At 47.4% G+C, this 19510-nt stretch overlaps 1 protein-coding gene across 1 annotated transcript in view; it reads right to left on the bottom strand.

The window, feature by feature from the left end:
• The window catches only part of ei24 (EI24 autophagy associated transmembrane protein), a 45435-nt gene extending 27797 nt beyond the window's left edge, over window positions 1-17638 (bottom strand). The window contains exons 1-2 of the mRNA XM_033050024.1: window positions 17565-17638; window positions 10207-10334 (exon numbers count right to left, since the gene is read on the bottom strand). Of these exons, the coding sequence (XP_032905915.1) occupies window positions 10207-10248 (42 nt within the window). The 5' untranslated portion in view covers window positions 10249-10334; window positions 17565-17638. The remainder of the gene's footprint in view (window positions 1-10206; window positions 10335-17564) is intronic.
• Window positions 17639-19510: the final 1872 nt, after the last annotated feature.

Here is a 19510-nt window from a genome sequence, read left to right as displayed (position 1 = left end):
ATGCCATGATTTAAAATCCATTATAGGGTACATTTACATGACATTGGGACACCCAGGCATGAAATGCGGAACGGAAGAAGCCTATAAGCTCAAAAACTAACATAAATTGTAAAGTCTGACTGTAAAATAATTAGGGATAAATATTTTAAAATCTCACATAAAAAGTGTGTGTTCTGAAATAAAAAAAGTAGGTATAATATAAAATTTAGCAATTGCTTTGGTTCTGAAGCTTCCTAAGTGGCTTCATGTGAAACAGTCTTCACTTCCTTCATACATTTTGGCCTCCTTAAAAGATCCTGCCAGGGGTAGTACTGTGGTTTTGCTAGGCTAGTATCCAGAGACGTGGCAATACGATTGCAAAACACACAAAGGCGTTGGGGAAATTTAAATGCAAGTGACAAATCTGGAATCTAAAAATAGCTGTCAGTAGTAATGATGAAATACTGAATTGGCACAAAAACCCACTTGGCTTACCCATGGCTTTCAGAGCAGGAAACACAGCCACTAAACTGTCTTAATGAAACACACAGATCTGACCAGCTGTGTTCACATCCCACACCAAGAAACAAAATCCTGGTGCACGATAAGGAGAATTGCTTTGACATGCCTCTGGTGATTAAACAACTTGAATTGGAAATAACAATTATCAAAAGGAATTAAAATTAGGATGTGAATATCTGCTGTGTGAAGATTAAGAGCATTTTTAATAGTTCAGTGAAAAAAATACCAAGTCTTTCCTCGGACCTGTTTGGGCAGATCAGCTACTCATTAACCCAGGCTCAGTACCTATTTGTCAGAGAAGTACAGCATGAAAACAGGCTCTGCAGCACACTGTCTATAGTATAGTATATCTTTATTGTAATTTTCCTGAGTACTCACATACCCAGAGGAAACAAAAAAACGTTGCTCAACCAGTATCCATTCAATGTGCAGTAAAAAATAAATAGAAATAAAAATACATATATCATGAACAAATTAAACACTCTACTCTCTACTAAACATTAACAGGCGTTCCGATCGGCAGCGGCACGACAGTGGCTCTGCTGCAGTGTGTCCAGGTTGGTGGTTGGTGCGCGATACTTTGGCAGGGGGCAAAGTCCGTTTATCAGTCTTATAGCCTGCGGGAAGAAGCTGAGGAGCATCCTGCTGGTTTTGCAGCTAATGCTCCTGTACCTCTTCCCAGATGGCAGGATGGAGAATATGTGATGCGAAGGGTGGTAGGGGTCTTTGATGATGGAGATGGCTCTGCTGATACATCTCTTCCTGTATATGTCCAGCAGGAAAGGGAGTGGAGCACCAATAATCCTGCTGGCGGTCTTCACAATCCTGTCTAGTTGGTGCCGTTCGTACGCCTTGCAGCTCCCGAACCAGGAAGTGATGCCGTAGGTTAATGTGCTCTCGATTGTCCCCCTATAAAAAGTTCGTAGGTGTGTAGTGGGGAGACCTGCTTTCCGTAGTCTTCGGAGAGGGTGTAGTCACTGCTGGGTTCTCTTGACCAGTGCTGTGGTGTTGGTCGTGGACGTCAGGTCATCTGACAGGTGGAGTCCTAGGAACTTCACGCTGCTGACCCTTTCCACATCAGCTCCATCGATGTGCAGAGGTGCCGACCATCAAGCTCATCTACACCAATCCCACTTGCCTGCACTAATCCTATATCCCTCTCTGCCTTTATCATTTAAGTCCTTTACAGATATTTAGTTTGTTTGGAGTTACAGCATGGAAATGTACAGACATTATTTCCACATACCTTGACTCCATCCTATCCCCCCCCTGGTCCAATCTCTCACGACCCATGTCGGAGATACCTCACATATCCTTCGTCTCTTTAATAACTTCCGCTTTCCGAACCCCCACTCCCTCATCTTTACTATGGACATTCAGTCACTCTACACCTCCATCCCCCACCAGGAAGACCTTAAAGCCCACTGTTTCTTCCTCGACTGCAGAACCATCCAATTTCCCTCCACTAACACTCTACTCCTCACCCTCAACAACTTCTTCTTTGACTCTTCCCACTTCTTCCAAGTCCAAGGCGTAGGTATGGGCACCGGCATGGGCCCCAGCTTTGACTGCCTCTTTGTGGGGTATGTTGAAGGATTTGAGTATAAGAGCAGGGAGGTTCTACTGCAGTTATACAGGGTCTTGGTGAGACCACACCTGGAGTATTCCGTACAGTTTTGGTCTCCTAATCTGAGGAAAGACATTCTTGCCATAGAGGGAGTACAGAGAAGGTTCACCAGACTGATTCCTGGGATGGCAGGACTTTCATATGAAGAAAGACTGGATAGACTCAGCTTGTACACGCTAGAATTCAGAAGATTGAGGGGGGATCTTATAGAAACTTACAAAATTCTTAAGGGGTTGGACAGGCTAGATGCAGGAAGATTATTCCCGATGTTGGGGAAGTCCAGAACTAGGGGTCACAGTTTAAGGATAAGAGGGAAGTCTTTTAGGACCGAGATGAGAAAATAATTTTTTACACAGAGAGTGGTGAATCTGTGGAATTCTCTGCCACAGAAGGTAGTTGAGGCCAGTTCATTGGCTATATTTAAGAGGGAGTTAGATGTGGCCCTTGTGGCTAAAGGGATCAGGGGGTATGGAGAGAAGGCAGGGATGGGATACTGAGTTGGATGATCAGCCATGATCATATCGTAGGGCCAAATGGCCTACTCCTGCACCTATTTTCTATGTTTCTATGTTGAACAATCACTGTTCCAGGCTAACACTGGGCCTATCCCCAAACTCTATCTCTGTTACATTGATGACTGCATCGGTGCTACCTCCTGCACCCATGCAGAATTCATGGACTTCATCAACTTCACCACCAATTTCTATCCTGCACTCAAATTTACTTGGACCATCTCTGACACCTCTCTCCCCTTTCTTGATCCCTCTCTCCCCTTTCTTGATCTCACAGTCTCCATCACAAGAAAGAGACTACTGACTGACTGATTACAACCCCACTGACTCCCACAACTATCTCGACTACACTTCTTCCCACCCTGCTTCCTGCAAAGATTCTATCCCCTACTCCCAATTCTTCCGTCTATGCTGCATCTGCGCCCAAGATGAGGTGTTCCATACTAGACCATCCGAGATGTCCTTATACTTTAAGGAACGGGGGTTCCCCTCTCCCATTATAGATGAGGCCTTCAATCGTGTCTCCTCGGTACCCCGCAGCTCCGCCCTTGCACCCCCTCCCCCTAGTGGCAACAGAGTCCTCCTAGTCCTTACCTTTCACCCCATCAGCCGTCACATACAACACATAATCCTCCAAAATTTTCGCCACCTCCAACGGGATCCCACCACTAGCCACATTTTCCCATCTCCACCCCTTTCCACCTTCCGCAGAGACCGTTCCCAACGCAACGCCCCCAGGCACCTTCCCCTGCAACCGCAGTATATGTAACGCCTATCACTATACCTCCTCCCTTGACTCTGTCCAGGGACTCCGACAGGCCATTCAGGTTAGGCAGAGGTTCATTTGCACCTCCTCCAACCTCATCTACTGTATCCGTTGTTCAATATGTGGACTCTTATACATCGGTGAGACCAAACGCAGACAAGGTGATTGTTTCGAGGAACACCTTCGCTCAGCCCGTGCGAACCAACCTGATCTCCCGGTTGCTGGACACTTTGATTCTCCTTCCCATTCCTACAAAGACCTTTCTGTCCTTGGTCTCCTACATTGTCAGAGTGAGGTTAAACGCAAATTTTAGGAAAAGCATCTCATATTTTGCTTGGGCAGATTTACAGCCCAGTTGTGGAGTCAGCTGATACACAGACCACTTGTGGTTGAACCCTCGTCAGTAGATACAAAGCCAGTCACGTGACGTCAGGGGCCAAGGGGAGTGTCCTGCTACATATGCATATCTCACCTTGAGTCAACAGGTAGCTGAGCTCGAGACATCAACCCCGCTCAGCTATAGCAGCAATGACAATTATGTTAGTGGACCAAACTTACATGTGACACCTGAATAAAGCAACTGTTTATTCACCACGTTTGGTGCTGCTACATTCGTGACCCCGACTATCCAAATTGGAATTTTGGATTTCTCCTGACACATGCAGCCTCGGGAGACCTGATGTCTGCAGCCGACCGCCCAGCCCTGCAGAACGACGCTACCACCAACCCGGCCCTACCCCAAGGTATGCCGCAGGTCGCCCGGGTCAAGGGGCGCGGTCCAGGCCTTGTGCAACGGCCGCCAAGCTCTCCCGCATGACTCACCCGGAGCCAACCTGACTCGCACCGGAGCTGAGGTCGCGGGTGCCATCGCTTCCCAACCAGCTGCTGCTGCCCCACCAGCTGCTGCAGCAGCTGCAAGTGTAGCAGCTCACCGCCCCAGCAGCAGGAGCTGCGAGTATAGCAGCCCACCGACCAGCATCACCGATGCACGCCCAACTGGCCCGGCAGCGGGGAGTGAGTGGGCCCGCTCATTACCCCACCTGCCGCTGCCCAAGGCCCAGCCCCTCGACGCGGCGGGCTAACCTGCAGGGGCTGCCCGAAGACGTCCTCACCGGCGCGGACCCCAAAGATCCCTGGGCGTTGGCTGCCCATCTGGCCCAGCAGCGGGGTGGAGCCTCGGCCAGTCATGAGTCGGCGGTCCCGCGACGGATTCCCTGGCAGCTTCCAGCCTCTGCCGAGGGCGCGGCAGCACAGCCAACCTCCATCGACACCGGCGGCGGTGAGTCGAGTCCCGACCTGCAGTGGTGGGGCAAGGCCCGTCAATGCCGGCCGTCCCGCTCGCATTTTGAATCGCCTTTGAAGGCCGCCTCAGCCGGCTGCCAAAATGGCCGCCGCGGCCTACTGAAACAAGCTGCCGCTCCGACTGCAAAAATTGCCGCCCCAGCCAGATGCCGACCTTCCCTGACCGCTGTCCACAGCGCCATATTCCAGCCGGATGCCGTCCCTGCAGCCTGACCACCGGCAACAGCGCCACATTCAGGATCGGAGGCTATCACTGCAACCTTTAGTTTTCCAGCACAACTTCCCATCTTGCACCATGGACACTGGACAATTTGAACTTCCCTACCACTTTGCACTTGATTGCTCACTGTAGTTTGTTTTGTTTCTTTTCACTTTGCTCTTTAGTAACTTATCAGTTTCTTTGATGAACTAAATTAAGGCGCATGTTGCAATCAAAAGCGCTTGAACAATTGGTTGGGAAGAAAGCAAAACTGTAAGAAAGACAAAAGACCACGCTGGGTTTAGCAATCATTACATTGTTGCCGACGTCTCTCAGCCGTTGCTGGGGGCCGTATTTCTCAGGACAGGATCCCCTAGATCGTCGAGGAGATGCGACTGTGTCTCTTCCATACGGCGGTTTTTGCATTGATCTCGTCGCACACCTCGGCATACCTCGGGATCGTCCACAGCCGGAACGTCGACTGCGCCCACGGGCCCCTCTGTCCCGACCTACGCCCGGGGTGCCCCAACCCACATGCAGGAGCCGCCCTGGACCTTGCTTGCGCACCTTCTTGTTGAAGGTTAGCGCATTCTATTCCTTCCTCCTGTTCTGGGGGGGGGTCCTGTGGCGTCAGCTGATACACAGACCACTTATGGTCGAACCCTCGTCAGTAGTTACGAAGGCTGTCACGTGATGTCAGGGGCTAAGGGGAGTGTCCTGCTACATAAGCATATCTCGCCTTGAGATCACCATGAGTCAACAGGTAGCTGAGCTCGAGACAAAAACCCTGCACAGCTACAGGGTCCACTAACAATTTTGTTAGTGGACCAAACTTACATGTGACACCTGAATAAAGCAACTGTTTATTCACCACAGGTACACAAAAATGCTGGAGAAACTCAGCGGGTTCAGCAGCATCTATGGAGCGAAGGAAATAGGCAATGTTTCGGCCCGAAACGTTGCCCAGTTCCTTCGCTCCATAGATGCCGCTGAACCCGCTGAGTTCCTCCAGAATTTTTGTGTACCTTCGATTTTCCAGCATCTGCAGTTCCTTCTTAAACATGTTTATTCACCACGTTTGGTGCTGCTACAGTGGTATGAATGTTGATTTATCTCACTTCAGGTAGTCCCAGCATTCCCTCTCTCTCTCTATCCCTCCCCCACCCAATTTGCATTAGCTTCTAATTTTCACCCTACAAACCGATCTTTGCTACAAACAGCTTAAAATGGCCTTCCTTTACCATCATTACTTTTTTGCATTTCTTTCATTCATTGTTCTTTATTTCTCCACATCACCGTCTATATCTCTCGTTTCCCTTATCCCGAACCAGTCTAAAGAAGGGTCTCGACCCGAAACTTCACCAATTCCTTCTTTCCAGGGATCCTGCCTGTCCCGCTGAGTTACTCCAGCTTTTTGTGTCCATCTGCAGTTCCTTCTTACAGCATGGTTTAGTTTGTTTAGCTACAGCAAGGAAATAATCCCTTTGGCCCACGAACTCCATGTTGACCATCGATCGCCCGTTCATACTAGTTCTTTGTTATCCCACTTTTGCTTCCACTCCCTGAACGCGAGGAGCAATTTCCAGCGACAATTAACCTGCCAACCAAAGATCCTATAGCAAGCAAGATGGTCCACTCGACGAAAAAGACATAGTACGGTCACGGGCAGATTCATGGGTAATTTTCGGCCCCATTTCCGTAACCGGCTTCCGTCTCCGCACCAAAGATCCCATAGGATAATAGTGCGGAGACGGAAGCTGGTTACGGAAACATCCTAATAAAAAGAAAAGTTATTTGGAAAAAATCTTCTCCTCGTTTTCAGAATTTTAATTTATTAACACAAACTTTTCCCCCGCAACATTGATTACACTGCGAGTCAGGTCGGGTTACGGAAATGGATGAAAAAAAGGCCCACGTTCCGTTCCGTACTACACGTCAGCCAACTGCATTTAGCAGGAGTGGTCTATCTTGCTCCGCTATAGGATCTTTGCTGCCAACCTGCACCTCTTGGATGTGGGAGGAAACGGAGCAGCAAGAGGAAACTAATGTAGCCACAGGGAGAACGTGCAAACTGCACACAGACAGCACCCGGGATCAGGATGGAACCCGAGTCTCTGGTGCTGTGGCTCTACAATCTGTGCCGCTGAGCCGCCCTGCCCATATGCCTCTTACTAATGTCATTACTGCTTCTGCCACCACACCTCCTTTGGCAACTCATTTCAGATGGCAACTATTGCAGGAGAAATAAATCCCTCGTAAATCAACATTTTCAATACAGTGTCATTTCCCAGACGAATTGTCAACCAATGGTGTTAAACAGGTTCCTGTTATCGCGGCTAGTATTTCTCTTTTTGTTACCATGTGATATGCACATTGTTGCATAATCAAACTGAAGCCAAAGACCCAATTCTAAATGAATTCCTCAAGCATTATGTGGCATGCTAAGGATAGGAAAGTTACTGTAATTGCTTGCATTTTGCTTGTGCACGAAAAGATTAAAACTCACCTTACTGCAAGATATGGTATTTCTTTCAGTCAGGCTTGGGTGTAAATATGACATGTCTAAAACGTTCATAAATGAAAATAATAATGGTGAAACTACTAGGTTGTTACAAATTCCAAACTGGTTCCCGGGATCCTTTGGAGACGTTTCCTGTTGTGTCCACTCAGTCTGGTCCATATGTGACAATATAAAGCCAGATACATAATAGGGAAGCACAGTACCGCGGATGGTAGAGCTGCTTCCTCGCGGCGCCAGAGCCCGAGGTTCGATCATGACCTCAGGTGTTGTTTGTGTGGAGTTTGCACGTCCTCCCTGTGATTGCATGGGTTTCCTCTGGGTGCTTCTATTGCCACCCACGTCCCATAGACGTGCGGGTCTGTAGGCTAATTGGCCCTCTGTAAAATGCCCCCAGACTGCAGGGAGTGGAGGCGAAAGTGGGATAACATTGAATTTGTATGAACGGGCGCCTGATGGTCGGCAGAAGACCACTTCAATACCGCGGACACCAGAAGCATGTGGCAGGGTGTCAGGGACATCACTGACTACAAGAGCAGCCCCGCCTGCCCCCACGGTGATATCACACTGGCCAACGAACTAAACACCTTCTTTGCCCGGTTCGATACTGGCAACACCACCAGGTGTGGAATAACCCCGGCCATAGCGGAGGGACAGGCCTTAACACTGAGCACTCAGGAGGTACAGTGCGCTCTGCGTAGGATCAATCCACGCAAGGCTGCAGGCCCGGATGGAGTACAGGGAAGAGTATTAAAGGACTGTGCTGGACAGCTGGCGGAGGTATTCACGAGAATCTTCAATCTATCTCTATCTCTGGCAATGGTCCCCAAGTGCCTGAAAACAGCCACCATAGTGCCAGTGCCGAAAAAGTCCAAAATCACCAACCTCAACGACTACCGGCCGGTTGCCCTGACTCCAATCCCTATGAAGTGCTTCGAAAGGCTGGTCCTCTCCCATATTAAATCCAGCATCCCTGCCTCACTGGACTCTCATCAATTTGCATACAGGGCAAATAGATCGACAGAGGATGCCATCTCTCTGGCCCTTCACACTGTCCTGACTCACCTGGACAGACAGGGGACGTATGTGAGGATGCTCTTCATTGACTATAGCTCTGCATTCAATACGGTCATCCCCTCCAAGCTCACCACCAAACTCCACCAGCTAGGCCTCAGCTCATCGATATGCGCTTGGATCCTGAACTTTCTCACGGAGCGACCGCAGGCAGTGAGACTGGGCCCGCACCTGTCCTCCACCATCACCCTGAGCACCGGCACACCACAGGGTTGTGTACTAAGCCCCATGCTCTACTCCCTCTTCACTCACGACTGTGTTCCTGCATTCGACACCAACACCATCGTGAAGTTTGCAGACGACACAACAGTGATTGGGCTGATCACCAACGGTGATGAAACAAACTACAGAGCGGAGGTGCAGAACCTGGCGGACTGGTGCGCCAATAACAACTTGGCACTAAACACCTCCAAGACCAAGGAGCTGATTATTGACTTCAGGAGGTCCCATTCTGGAGAATACGCCCCAATCTCCATTTACGGGGAAAGTGTGGAGAGAGTGTCCAGCTTTAAGTTTCTGGGCACTCACATTTCAGAAGACCTCACATGGTCCACAAACACCGCCACGCTGGTCAAGAAGGCACAGCAACGACTGTTCGTCCTGAGGACATTAAAAAAGACTGGTCTGCCCCAACAGCTGCTGACAACGTTCTACCGCTGCACCACAGAGAGCATACTAACGTATGGCATCTCTGTGTGGTATCTCAGCTGCATGGAGGCGGAGAGGAGAGCTCTTCAGCGCGTCGTCAACAGAGCGCAGCGGATCATCGGGACAGAGCTACCAGCCTTGGAGGGCATCTACCACACGCGGTGCCTCAGGAAGGCCCTCAGCATCCATAAGGACTCATCACACCCCTGCCACGGTCTGTTTCAACTACTTCCCTCCGGCAGACGTTACAAGGCCTTCTACGCCCGAACCTCCAGACTCAGGAACAGTTTTATCCCAAGAGCAATTGCGGCTCTGAACCGGCCCTAATGAGTGCCCCCCCACCCACTCCCTTTGGACAGTCTCCCTCAGATGGTCACGTCAATCAATTCAGCTTGCTTATTTATGTATTGTATTTATTTACCTTTCTTGTACATCAGTGGAGCTGCTCACTAAATCTCGTTGCACTGACGTGCAATGACAATAAAAGATATATTATTATTATTATTATTATGGGCTGGAGGGCCTGCTTCCATGGTAGTGTGGACTAAACTAAAACAACACAGACTGCAGCAAGTCATGTCAGGCTACAACTGTGGAATGCAAAACTTGAGTTAGTGCTCAGGGCTGATGATGCTGCCTGCTGGAGCACTTCCAGCATTTATTTCAGTTTCTTTATTTCAAATTTCCAGCATCCGTAATTCTATTTTACCCACATTTACATTAAAAGCCCCAAAATGACCCATCAAATTACTGAGCTGTTCAGAGAACATTCGCCATCCTCTTTGAGGGCAAGCAATATAACAACAAATATCTATTTCATTGATAGACACAAAGTGCTGGAGCAACTCAGCGGGTCAGGCAGCATCTCTGGAGAAAAGGAACAGGTGACCTTTTGGGTCAGAACCCTCCAGCACTTTGTATTTATCTTTGGTATAAACCAGCACCTGCAGTTCCTTCCTACACAATATCTATTTCATATCAGGTCTGCAGGTTTGATGGTGCGGAACCTTCTTCGAGGCATGGTATCACAATAGGTTTAACTTAATTGAGGACACTCACCTTAACTACATCCAGAAGGAATGTTCTAACGCTATCCGCCATGGCCAGAGCAGTATCAATAATACACCATCGTCATACCACCATCACTGCAGGATTTCTTCATAGGACTCCGCGGTCATTTCTACCATCTGAGGAAAGGATGACATCAACAGATGAATCAGCAAAGAATAGGATGGAAAAAGCACCTGCAACAGGCAACAACAGAAAACTTACTCGCTGATCTCTGGCATCTTTGACCATGCAGTGTAGCGGTTTAGAAGGGGAGTAGACAAAAACTTTGGAGGAACTCAGCGGGTGAGGCAGCATCTCAGGAGCGAAGGAAATAGGCAATGTTTCGGGTCGAGACCCTTCTTCAGACTGATGTGAGGGGGAGGGGGGGGGGGGGGGGGGAAGAAAAAAGGAAGAGGCGGAGACTGTGGGCTGAGGGAGAGCTAAGAAGGGGAGGAGAAGGGGAGGGACTACCTGAAATTAGAGAAGTCAATGTTCATACCGCTGGGGTGCAAACTGCTCAAGTGAAATATGAGGAGCTGCTCCTCCAATAGAAGGGGAGTAATAATTGTAGTCACCGTATTATAGGAATAATGTTGTCAGTTTTGGTCACCATATAATAGGAAAGATGTCAGTTTTGGTCATCATGTTATAGGAAAGACATTGTTAGTCTGGAAAGAGCGCAGAAAATATTTACAAGGATGTTCCAGGACTAAAGGACCTGGGCTATAGGGAGAGGTTGAGCAAGTGAGGACTTCATTCTTTGAAGTGCAGGAGGATGAGGATAATCTTATAGAAGTGTACAAGATCATGAGAGAAATAGATTTGGTAAATGCAGTGCCTTTTGCCCAGAATAGGGGAGATCGTTTAATAGGGGACATGGGTTTAAGGTGAGGGGGAAAAGATTTAATAGGAACCTTAGCAACTTTTTAAAAATTATGCACAAATGATGGCAAGTATATGGAATGAACTTCCAGAGGAGAGAGTTAAGATAGGTACCATCATATTGTTTAAGAGACATTTGGGTAAGTGCACGGATAGGATGCTTTAGAGGGTTATGGGCCAACCTCGAGTAGGTGGAACTAGTGTAGATGGAGCATGTTGGTCAATGTAGGCAAGTTGGGCCAAAGAACCTGCTTCCATGCTGTATGACCCTATGACTCTAATGGTGTTCCTATGACTTTATTTAGTAATCTCTTGTTAGTCAGCCTCAACTCAGTTGAGTCTCCAAAGCTTATAAACACTCCTTTCATTATTCTGGCAATAGCACCACCTTTGTACATACACTGCAGAAGACAAAACTGAGGTGGAGTAATTGGTCTGAAGAAGGGTCTTGACCCAAAACGCCACCCATTCCTTCTATCCAGCGATGCTGCCTGTCCCACTGAGTTACTCCAGCATTTTGTGTCTATCTTTGGAGTAACTTTACTTTGATCTGACAAAACACGCTAAAAAAGATCCATATTTTTATTTTTCCACGCAGATATAAAACATACCAGCAATGCCTGCCACCGATTTATTTGTGGATAAGCAGTGCTGTCGCTAAATAACTTTGTGGTTGGGGAAATCAGATACACAAACCGAGGCGTGTATCATTGTTATCAGCGATAATTTAGTTAAAATTCACTGTAGAAGATAAAAGCTAATGCATTTGCCTAAAGGTAGACAAAAATGCTGGAGAAACTCAGCGGGTGAGGCTGCATCTATGGAGCAAAGGAAATAGGCAATGTTTTGGGTCGAAACCCTTCTTCAGACTGATGAGAGTGGGGGAGGGGGGTCGGGAAGAAAAAAAGGAAGAGGAGGGGCCAGTGGGCTGAGGGAGAGCTGAGAAGGGGAGGAGAAAGGAGGGACTAACTGAAATTAGAGAAGTCAAACTGCCCAAGCAAAATATGAGGTGCTGCTCCTCCAATTTACGGTGGTCCACACTCTGGCCATGGAGGAGGCCGAGGACAGAAAGGTCGGATTCGGAATGGGAGGGGGAGTTGAAGTGCTGAGCCACCGGAGATCAGGTTGGTTGTTGCGAACCCAGCGGAGGTGTTCAACGAAACGATCGCCAAGCCTACGCTTGGTCTCACTGATGTAGAGCAGCTGATATCTAGAGCAGCGGATGCAATAGATGAGGTTGGAAGAAGAGCAGGTGAACCTCTGTCGCACCTGGAAAGACTGCTTGGGTCCTTGAATGGAGTCAAGGAGGGGGGGGGTAAAGCGACAAGTGTAGCATTTCTTGCGGTTGCAAGGGAAAGTGCCGGAGAGGGAGTGGTTCGTGTGGGAAGGGACGAATTGCCCAGGAAGTTACGGAGGGAGCGGTCTCTGCAGAAAGCAGACAGGGGAGGAGATGGGAAGATGTGGCAAGCGGTGGGATCACGTTGGAGGTGGCGAAAATGGCGGAGGATTATTTGTTGTATGTGACGGCTGTTAGGGTGTAAGATGAGGACAAGGGGGACTCTGCCCTTGTTACGAGTGGGGGGATGGGGAGTGAGAACAGAGTCACGGGGTATAGAAGAGACCCTGATGGGAGCCTCATCTATAGTAGAAGAGGGGAACCCCGTTCCCTGAAAAATGAGGACATCTCCGATGCCCTGGTGTGGAACAACTCATCCTGGGTGCAGATGCGGCCTAGACGGAGGAATTGGTAGGGGGATGGAATCCTTATAGGAAGCAGGGTGGGAAGAAGTGTAGTCCAGATAGCCATGGGAGTCAGTGGGTTTATAATAGATGTCAGTCAGTAGTCTATCACCTGCGATGGAGATCTTATGCATTTGCCTAAAGGCATTTCCAATACCCAATTTCAAGTTTATTGTCATATGCACAAGTTCAGTGCGGTACAAGTGCAATGAAACATCTTGCCTACAGCAACATCACAACCACAGGCAAACATTAAAAAAGATGTACATATAAATTGCACTTAAAATTCATAAAATAAAAAAACGTGCGAGATAAGGATAGAAGAGCGCGAATTGTGAAAGAAGTGTGTGTGGGGGGGGGGGTATGTTGCCTACGCCCAGGAACCCCAGCACTGCACCCAGGTGAGACAGTGGTTAAAACTATCTCTAAACTCATCTACTGCATCCAGTGTTCCCGATATGACACCATGCGTAGGCTCGGCGACTAGAGGAGGGGTTACATCACCTTTGGTTGCAGGGGAAAGTGCCTAGAGTTTGGTGGGAAGGGATGAGTGAACCAAGGAGCTGTGGAGGGACCTGTCTCTGTGAAAGGCAGAAACGGGGGAGATGGAAGACGTGACTGGTGGGCGGTGACAGAGATATTGGAGAATGTGTTGGATGTGGAGGCTGGTGGTGTGAAATGTGAGGACCAGGGGAACTCTATCCTTGGGACTGGTCATCTAAGGTGTATCTGATCTTTCAAAAAGCCTTTGACAAAGGTCCCACACAAGAGATTAGTGTGCAAAATTAGAGCACATGGTAAAGGGGGTAGAATATTGACATGGATAGAGAACTGGTTGGCAGACAGGAAGCAAAGAGTAGGAATTAATGGGCCCTTTTAAGAATGGGATCAGGATAGATGGAGAATCTCTCCTGACTGACTTTGTTTTCCTGTTGCACAGGGAACGTTGCCAGGCCCAAGTGCGATGTTACAGCTGCCACCATTAGTATGGGCCAACCACAGTACCCTAGAACCATGCCAAATGAGTGGAACAGTTGTGCAATTTCGAAAAGAGCTGTTCCATTATGTGGCAGATTTCAACACTGAGGTGGACAACATTGCCGGGAGGGTTGGGTGGGGGGTAGGAGGGGGAATTGACTCATTTCCATTTCCGTGAATTGCATTCGTTTCTCAGTGATGAGATAAGGGAGATTCGGAACGGCTGCCAGTTGAAACTTTGAAAAGTAAAGTTGACAATGACATTATAGCCATATAAAGCAAGCAGTTCCAAGGTTCAACATTGTGCTTCTAGCGAGTCAAATTATTACAAAATGGTACCACAGCCGAGAGAAAATGTCAGCAGCATTTCTGCAGCACCTCTTACTCTTTGGAGTCTGAATTACTTAGCAACAGATTTTAGGATGTGGTAAACACAAGGAAGTTAGGTTTAAAAACTGATCAAAGTTCTGCAGCTGAAACTTAAAGGTGAAAGTGACTCATCAGAAATGTATTTTCTCCAAAATAAATTCTAATGAAATATGTGACACTTTATAAATAAATAAATCATTGCATAATGATTTGCAGAATGTGTTTATTAACATGCAAAGTCTTCTATATGGGCAATTATCACATCTGCAGACTGAAACTGTGATATAGCCTTGTGATACAAAGTACCTTTCATCTCTTCCAACCCAAACCGTCCCCTCCCTAGGTACTTTCCCCTGCAACCGCATCATTTCGCTGATCACCTCCGCTTAGTTCGCCTAGACCTATATGATTTTCTGGTTCCCTCATCCTCTCATTCTCATACTGACCTTTCCGTCCTGGGCCTCCTCCATTGTCAGACTGAGGCCCAGAGTAAATTGCACCTCATATTTTGCTTGGGCAGGTTACAACCCAGCGGTATGAATATTGACCAAGTAACCCTTTTTTACGCTCACTCTCCATCCCACCCTCATCCCAGTTCTCCGACCAGTCTGACTTCTTCAGGTTGAGAGGCAAGGGAAAGGGAAAGGGAAAAGAACGGTCTTGATCCAAAACGTCACCTATTTATTTTCTCCAGAGATCCTGTCTGACTCGCTGAGTTACTACAGCCTTTTGTGTCTATCAGTTTAAACCAACATCTGCAGTTCCATCCTATACAATGATCTATTCTACATTTTCCTTGTTCTTCGTCCCCTTTGATCTCTCGTTGCCACACCTTACCCTTCCATATCTCTCATTTCCTTCTCCTGACTCTCAGTCTGAAGAAGGGTCTCAACCCAAAAAGTCATCCATTCATTCTATCTAGAGATGTTGTCTGTCCTGCTGAGTTACTCCAGCATTTTGTGTCTATCTTCAGTGTAAACCACCGTCTGCAGTTCCCTCTTACACCTTACCCTTGTAACTCTTTGCCAGTGTAATAGAAACTACCACTATAATGTTCTGAGCAGCATTAAGCTATATTGCTGTAATATAGATCATTGTATAGGATGGAACAGTTTAATACTCCCTGTCTCAAACACAGCGATTTTGTTTGCATTTAAAGCTTGGTGCTGCAATTAAGCAATTCTCAGCAATTAAGTAGTTTACACTTTTGTTGTGCTCCAAAAAAGTATTTCATTGTTCCGTTTTAGGACATATATGACAATAAAGCCTACATGTGTAGGCAATTTCCTACATGTGTAGGAAAGAACTGCAGATGTTGGTTTAAATCGAAGGTAGACACAAAATGCTGGAGTAATTCAGTGGGACAGGCAACATCTCTGGAGAGAAGGAATGGGTGACGCTTCGGGTCGAGACCCTTCTTCAGACAATAAAATACTTTTCAGTTTGAAGAGCTCTGTAGTTTATATGCCATATGCAGTACATGCTTTCTTGATTCTCAAAAATGTCTGTGCATAAGTCCCATCGTTCAACAGATCAATTTCTTTCAGCAGAAGTATTGGTTATATTTGACAAAATGAAACCAGAACAAAATAAAATTGAGTGGTGAACACGAGAAATTTGCTTTCTTTTGTTAGGAAGATTTGAGCCAGGGTCAACCGGTATTTACAACCACTAACATGGAGTCATAGAGAAATATAGCAAATCCACACTGACCTTGAACCACCCATTTATACCAATCCTATATTAATATAATCCAACTATATTTTCTCCACATGATCATCAATTTCTTCCAGATTCTGCCACTCACCCGCACACAACTGGCAAGTTACAGCCGCCAACTGATTTACCAATTGGCACGTTTTTGGGATAGGAGCAAGGAAGATAAACCAGAGCACCTGGAGGTAGTCCACATGATCACGGGGAGAACATGCAAACTCCACACAGAGGGCACCCTAGGTCAAGATTGAACGCAGTTCTCTGGTGCTGTGAGGCAGGCTCTGGTTGTGTCATTGTAACCTGCATGTAATTTCCAATTACCCAATGGGAAATACCCAATTATGCCAATACCCCTCCCCCCCCCTCAATAGTTTAGGTTTAGAACTTCAGGGTGGAAACAGGCCATTCGGCCCACGGCAAACAGTCCCACACTAACACTATCCTACACACACGAGGAACAATTTATAATTTTAACAAACCAATTAAACTATGAACATGTATGTCTTTGGATAGAGGGAGGAAATTGGAGGTCCTGGAGAAAACCCACATAGGGAGAATGTACAAACTCCATACAGTCAGCAGCCGTAGTTAGCATCGAATGCAGTTCTCTGGCAATGTTAGGTAGAAACTCTATCAGTGCACCATCATGCCACCCTAGTTCTGGTATAACGTGAGATAAAGTCTGTATCCGCTGAAGAGCAACTTCAGCAGAGAATGTTGGTGGTTTAGACATGTCAATTCCCAGTCTATATGATTACATGTTTACAACCTTGCATTACCTTGGGGGGGGGGGGGGGGGGGGGGGGGGGGCATAGCATTTGCCTGCACTAAGACATCGTCATATGCACTTAGACAGAAACCTGCATTATATGAAACTGAATAGATTTTAGATCTATAACAGAGCCCATCATAGCTGTCAGAGCTTGCATATTCTGGCACTTTATACAAAGGAAGTCACGTCACACATCATCTCACTCTTAACAGCATCACCAAAAACAGACTACAAACCCACAAGGTACACTTAATTCCTGTCCTGGCAGATTATTTTCCATTTCCTGTCACCTCTTTGCTGAAGCAGGTGATAACTTTTACATTGGTAAAATAGGTCTCCATGTCTAAAATTTTTTTTTTTAAGAACCACATTCAAATCCTATTTACTCACACTCTCCCCAAAGGGATGACACCCTTTACCAGGGTAGGTCTCTCTCCTTTACCTAAGCACACACTGGCGTGGTTGAAAATGCAAGAGAATTAAATGTGGGGAGGGGATGCGGTCCAAAGGCAGTGGAGGGGGAGAGGGGGAAGGAGGGAGGAGGGAGTGGAACAGAGGGGGGGGGGCAAAGTTAGGGGGGGGGGGGGCAGAGGGAGGAGGAGGGGACAGAGGGAGGGGGAGGGGACAGAGGGAGGGGGGGGGGGCAGGGGGAGACAGAGAGAGGGGGGGACTGAGGGAGGGGACAGTGGGCAGTGGGGGACGGGGGGCAGAGGGAGAAGAGAGACAGCGGAGGGAGGAAGAGGGCTGAGAGAAAGGGAGGACAATGACCCAGGAGCCGCCCGCCTGCCCCTCGCTCGCTTCCTTCCTCTCCACCAGTTCCACGACTGTCAACAAAACCCCTTCTCCGCTCACCCCCACCCACAACCCTCGACCCGGCTTCCCCGCCTCCACTCAGCCGGTCACTACTCACTCATCCCCCGCAGGACGAGCACTGTCCACTCAAGGCCGGGCCATCGTCCCATTGCCACGCATGCGCGAGGAGCAGGGCGCTGGGACATGTAGTCTCACTCGGTGCTAAATGCCTACAACTCCCGGCATGCAGCGGTCACCACGTCCACTGACCGGGGACTACAACGCCCGGCATCCTCTTCGCAGGTTTAAAAACAACGACGGCGAGAGGCAGGTGTGAATGACAGATGCTGGTTCACGCCGAAGTTCGACACAAAATGCCTGAGTAACTCAGCGGGTCAGACAGCATCTCTGGAGAAAAAGGGATGGGTGACTTTTAGGGTCGAGACACTCCTTCAGGCGGAGAGTCAGGGGAGAGGGAGACACAGAGATATGGAAGGGTAAGGTGTGGAAACGAGATCAGTGGCGGGCCTACATTTTGGGGCCCGAAGCTTGAACTGTTATGGGGGACCCTTAGCAACAAGCAACAAGGTCTGGGTCACCACTGTAATCTTCTTCAATGGGGTTGTTCCACGACAGATCGACACACATTTTAATTTCTGTCATAAATGTTAATAGTGTTTTAAATTATTTATAATTATTTTATATCAAATATATTTCCAATGAAACATCCTTAATTTGAATGTTTTTTCCGTTTACAGCTAGCCTACATGATACATTAATAACCTTAAAAAATTTATTTTAACTATTTGGATCTAGATGTAATACGCTGAAAAGCTGTAGATAGAGCATCACTTTGCTATTATTTTGTATTGAATTACACTATATTATTAATATATATATTTTAAACCCCTTCTCATACAGTAGACCCAAAATGTTTAAGCAATGTGGACCAAAGATCTTATAGCAGATCTATAGAATCTTTGATGTGGACCGAAGATTATAGAGGAGCAAGATAAACCACTCGACGAAAAAGCTGTAGCACGGTCATGGGCTCATGGGTAATTTACGGCGCGCCATTTTGGGAATCATAGATAATGGGGGGGTTTTGAATGGGCATCTGTCATGGCGCCCACATCTACACGCGTAGCGAGCCATTCTGCTATAGTGCTCGAATCGCCAATGTAAGCGATTCAAGTACTTTATAGCAGTCTTTCTTCAGGTTCCCCACTAAAGACGTAAGAAAAAAATTATAACTTTCTGTCTTGAGGCGGATCTCTTCCTATAGCTCAGATCGCGGAACCGGGAGTCGCCAGAAGAATTGCTCTGATCGCTGGCCCCACGGACTATAACACTCTGAAGCCGCGGTGTGTGGAGCTTCTAGTCGCGGGGGCAGCGTGCACTTTCCCTCCCGGAGTCTGGGATTCCTCGCCGGAGAAAAGCTCTGACCGCTGGCCCGCGGCCTATAACATCATGAAGCCCCGGTCTCCGGTAGGAGGCGGCCGTTTCAGGACCTCCAAGCAGCGGAGGTCCCGAACCGGCTTGTGTTTAAGCCGGTTTGAAATAATGTTTAAAATACAGGATAAATTGTGTTAAATATACACAATGTACACGGATTAATGGTGTTTAAAATACATGATAAATGCTATTAAATATACACAATGTTGGTATATCCCTTTTATCTCTTTTTTTACTTTTAATATATCTTCTGTTTTCTTTTTCTCTTTTTCTTTTTCTATGGCTTACTTCTTAATTCTTTTTCGTGTCTGTAAAGGAGTGATAGCTGACACACTGTAACCTTTACTGGTACTTTATTATAGCACATGGCACACACATCCCAGCACTGACTGCATCCAGCCTTCAGGCGTACTGGGACCTAGTGGGAGGAACAAAGGGAGGATACTACAGTTATACTAATATGATGGGGCGTGGTTAGTGGTGATGAGGTAACTACATTATAGGTTGCATGCATAACCCATCTACATCCTTCCCCATACAATTTAAACAAGTTACAACAATGGCAGGTTGGTTATACAGAACCTGCAAAGCTAAGCATACTCTCCGTAG

Source organism: Amblyraja radiata, chromosome 33 (genome assembly GCF_010909765.2).
Source record: "Amblyraja radiata isolate CabotCenter1 chromosome 33, sAmbRad1.1.pri, whole genome shotgun sequence".
Classification (NCBI taxonomy): Eukaryota; Metazoa; Chordata; class Chondrichthyes; order Rajiformes; family Rajidae; genus Amblyraja; species Amblyraja radiata.
This window is presented reverse-complemented; position numbering and strand designations above follow the sequence as displayed.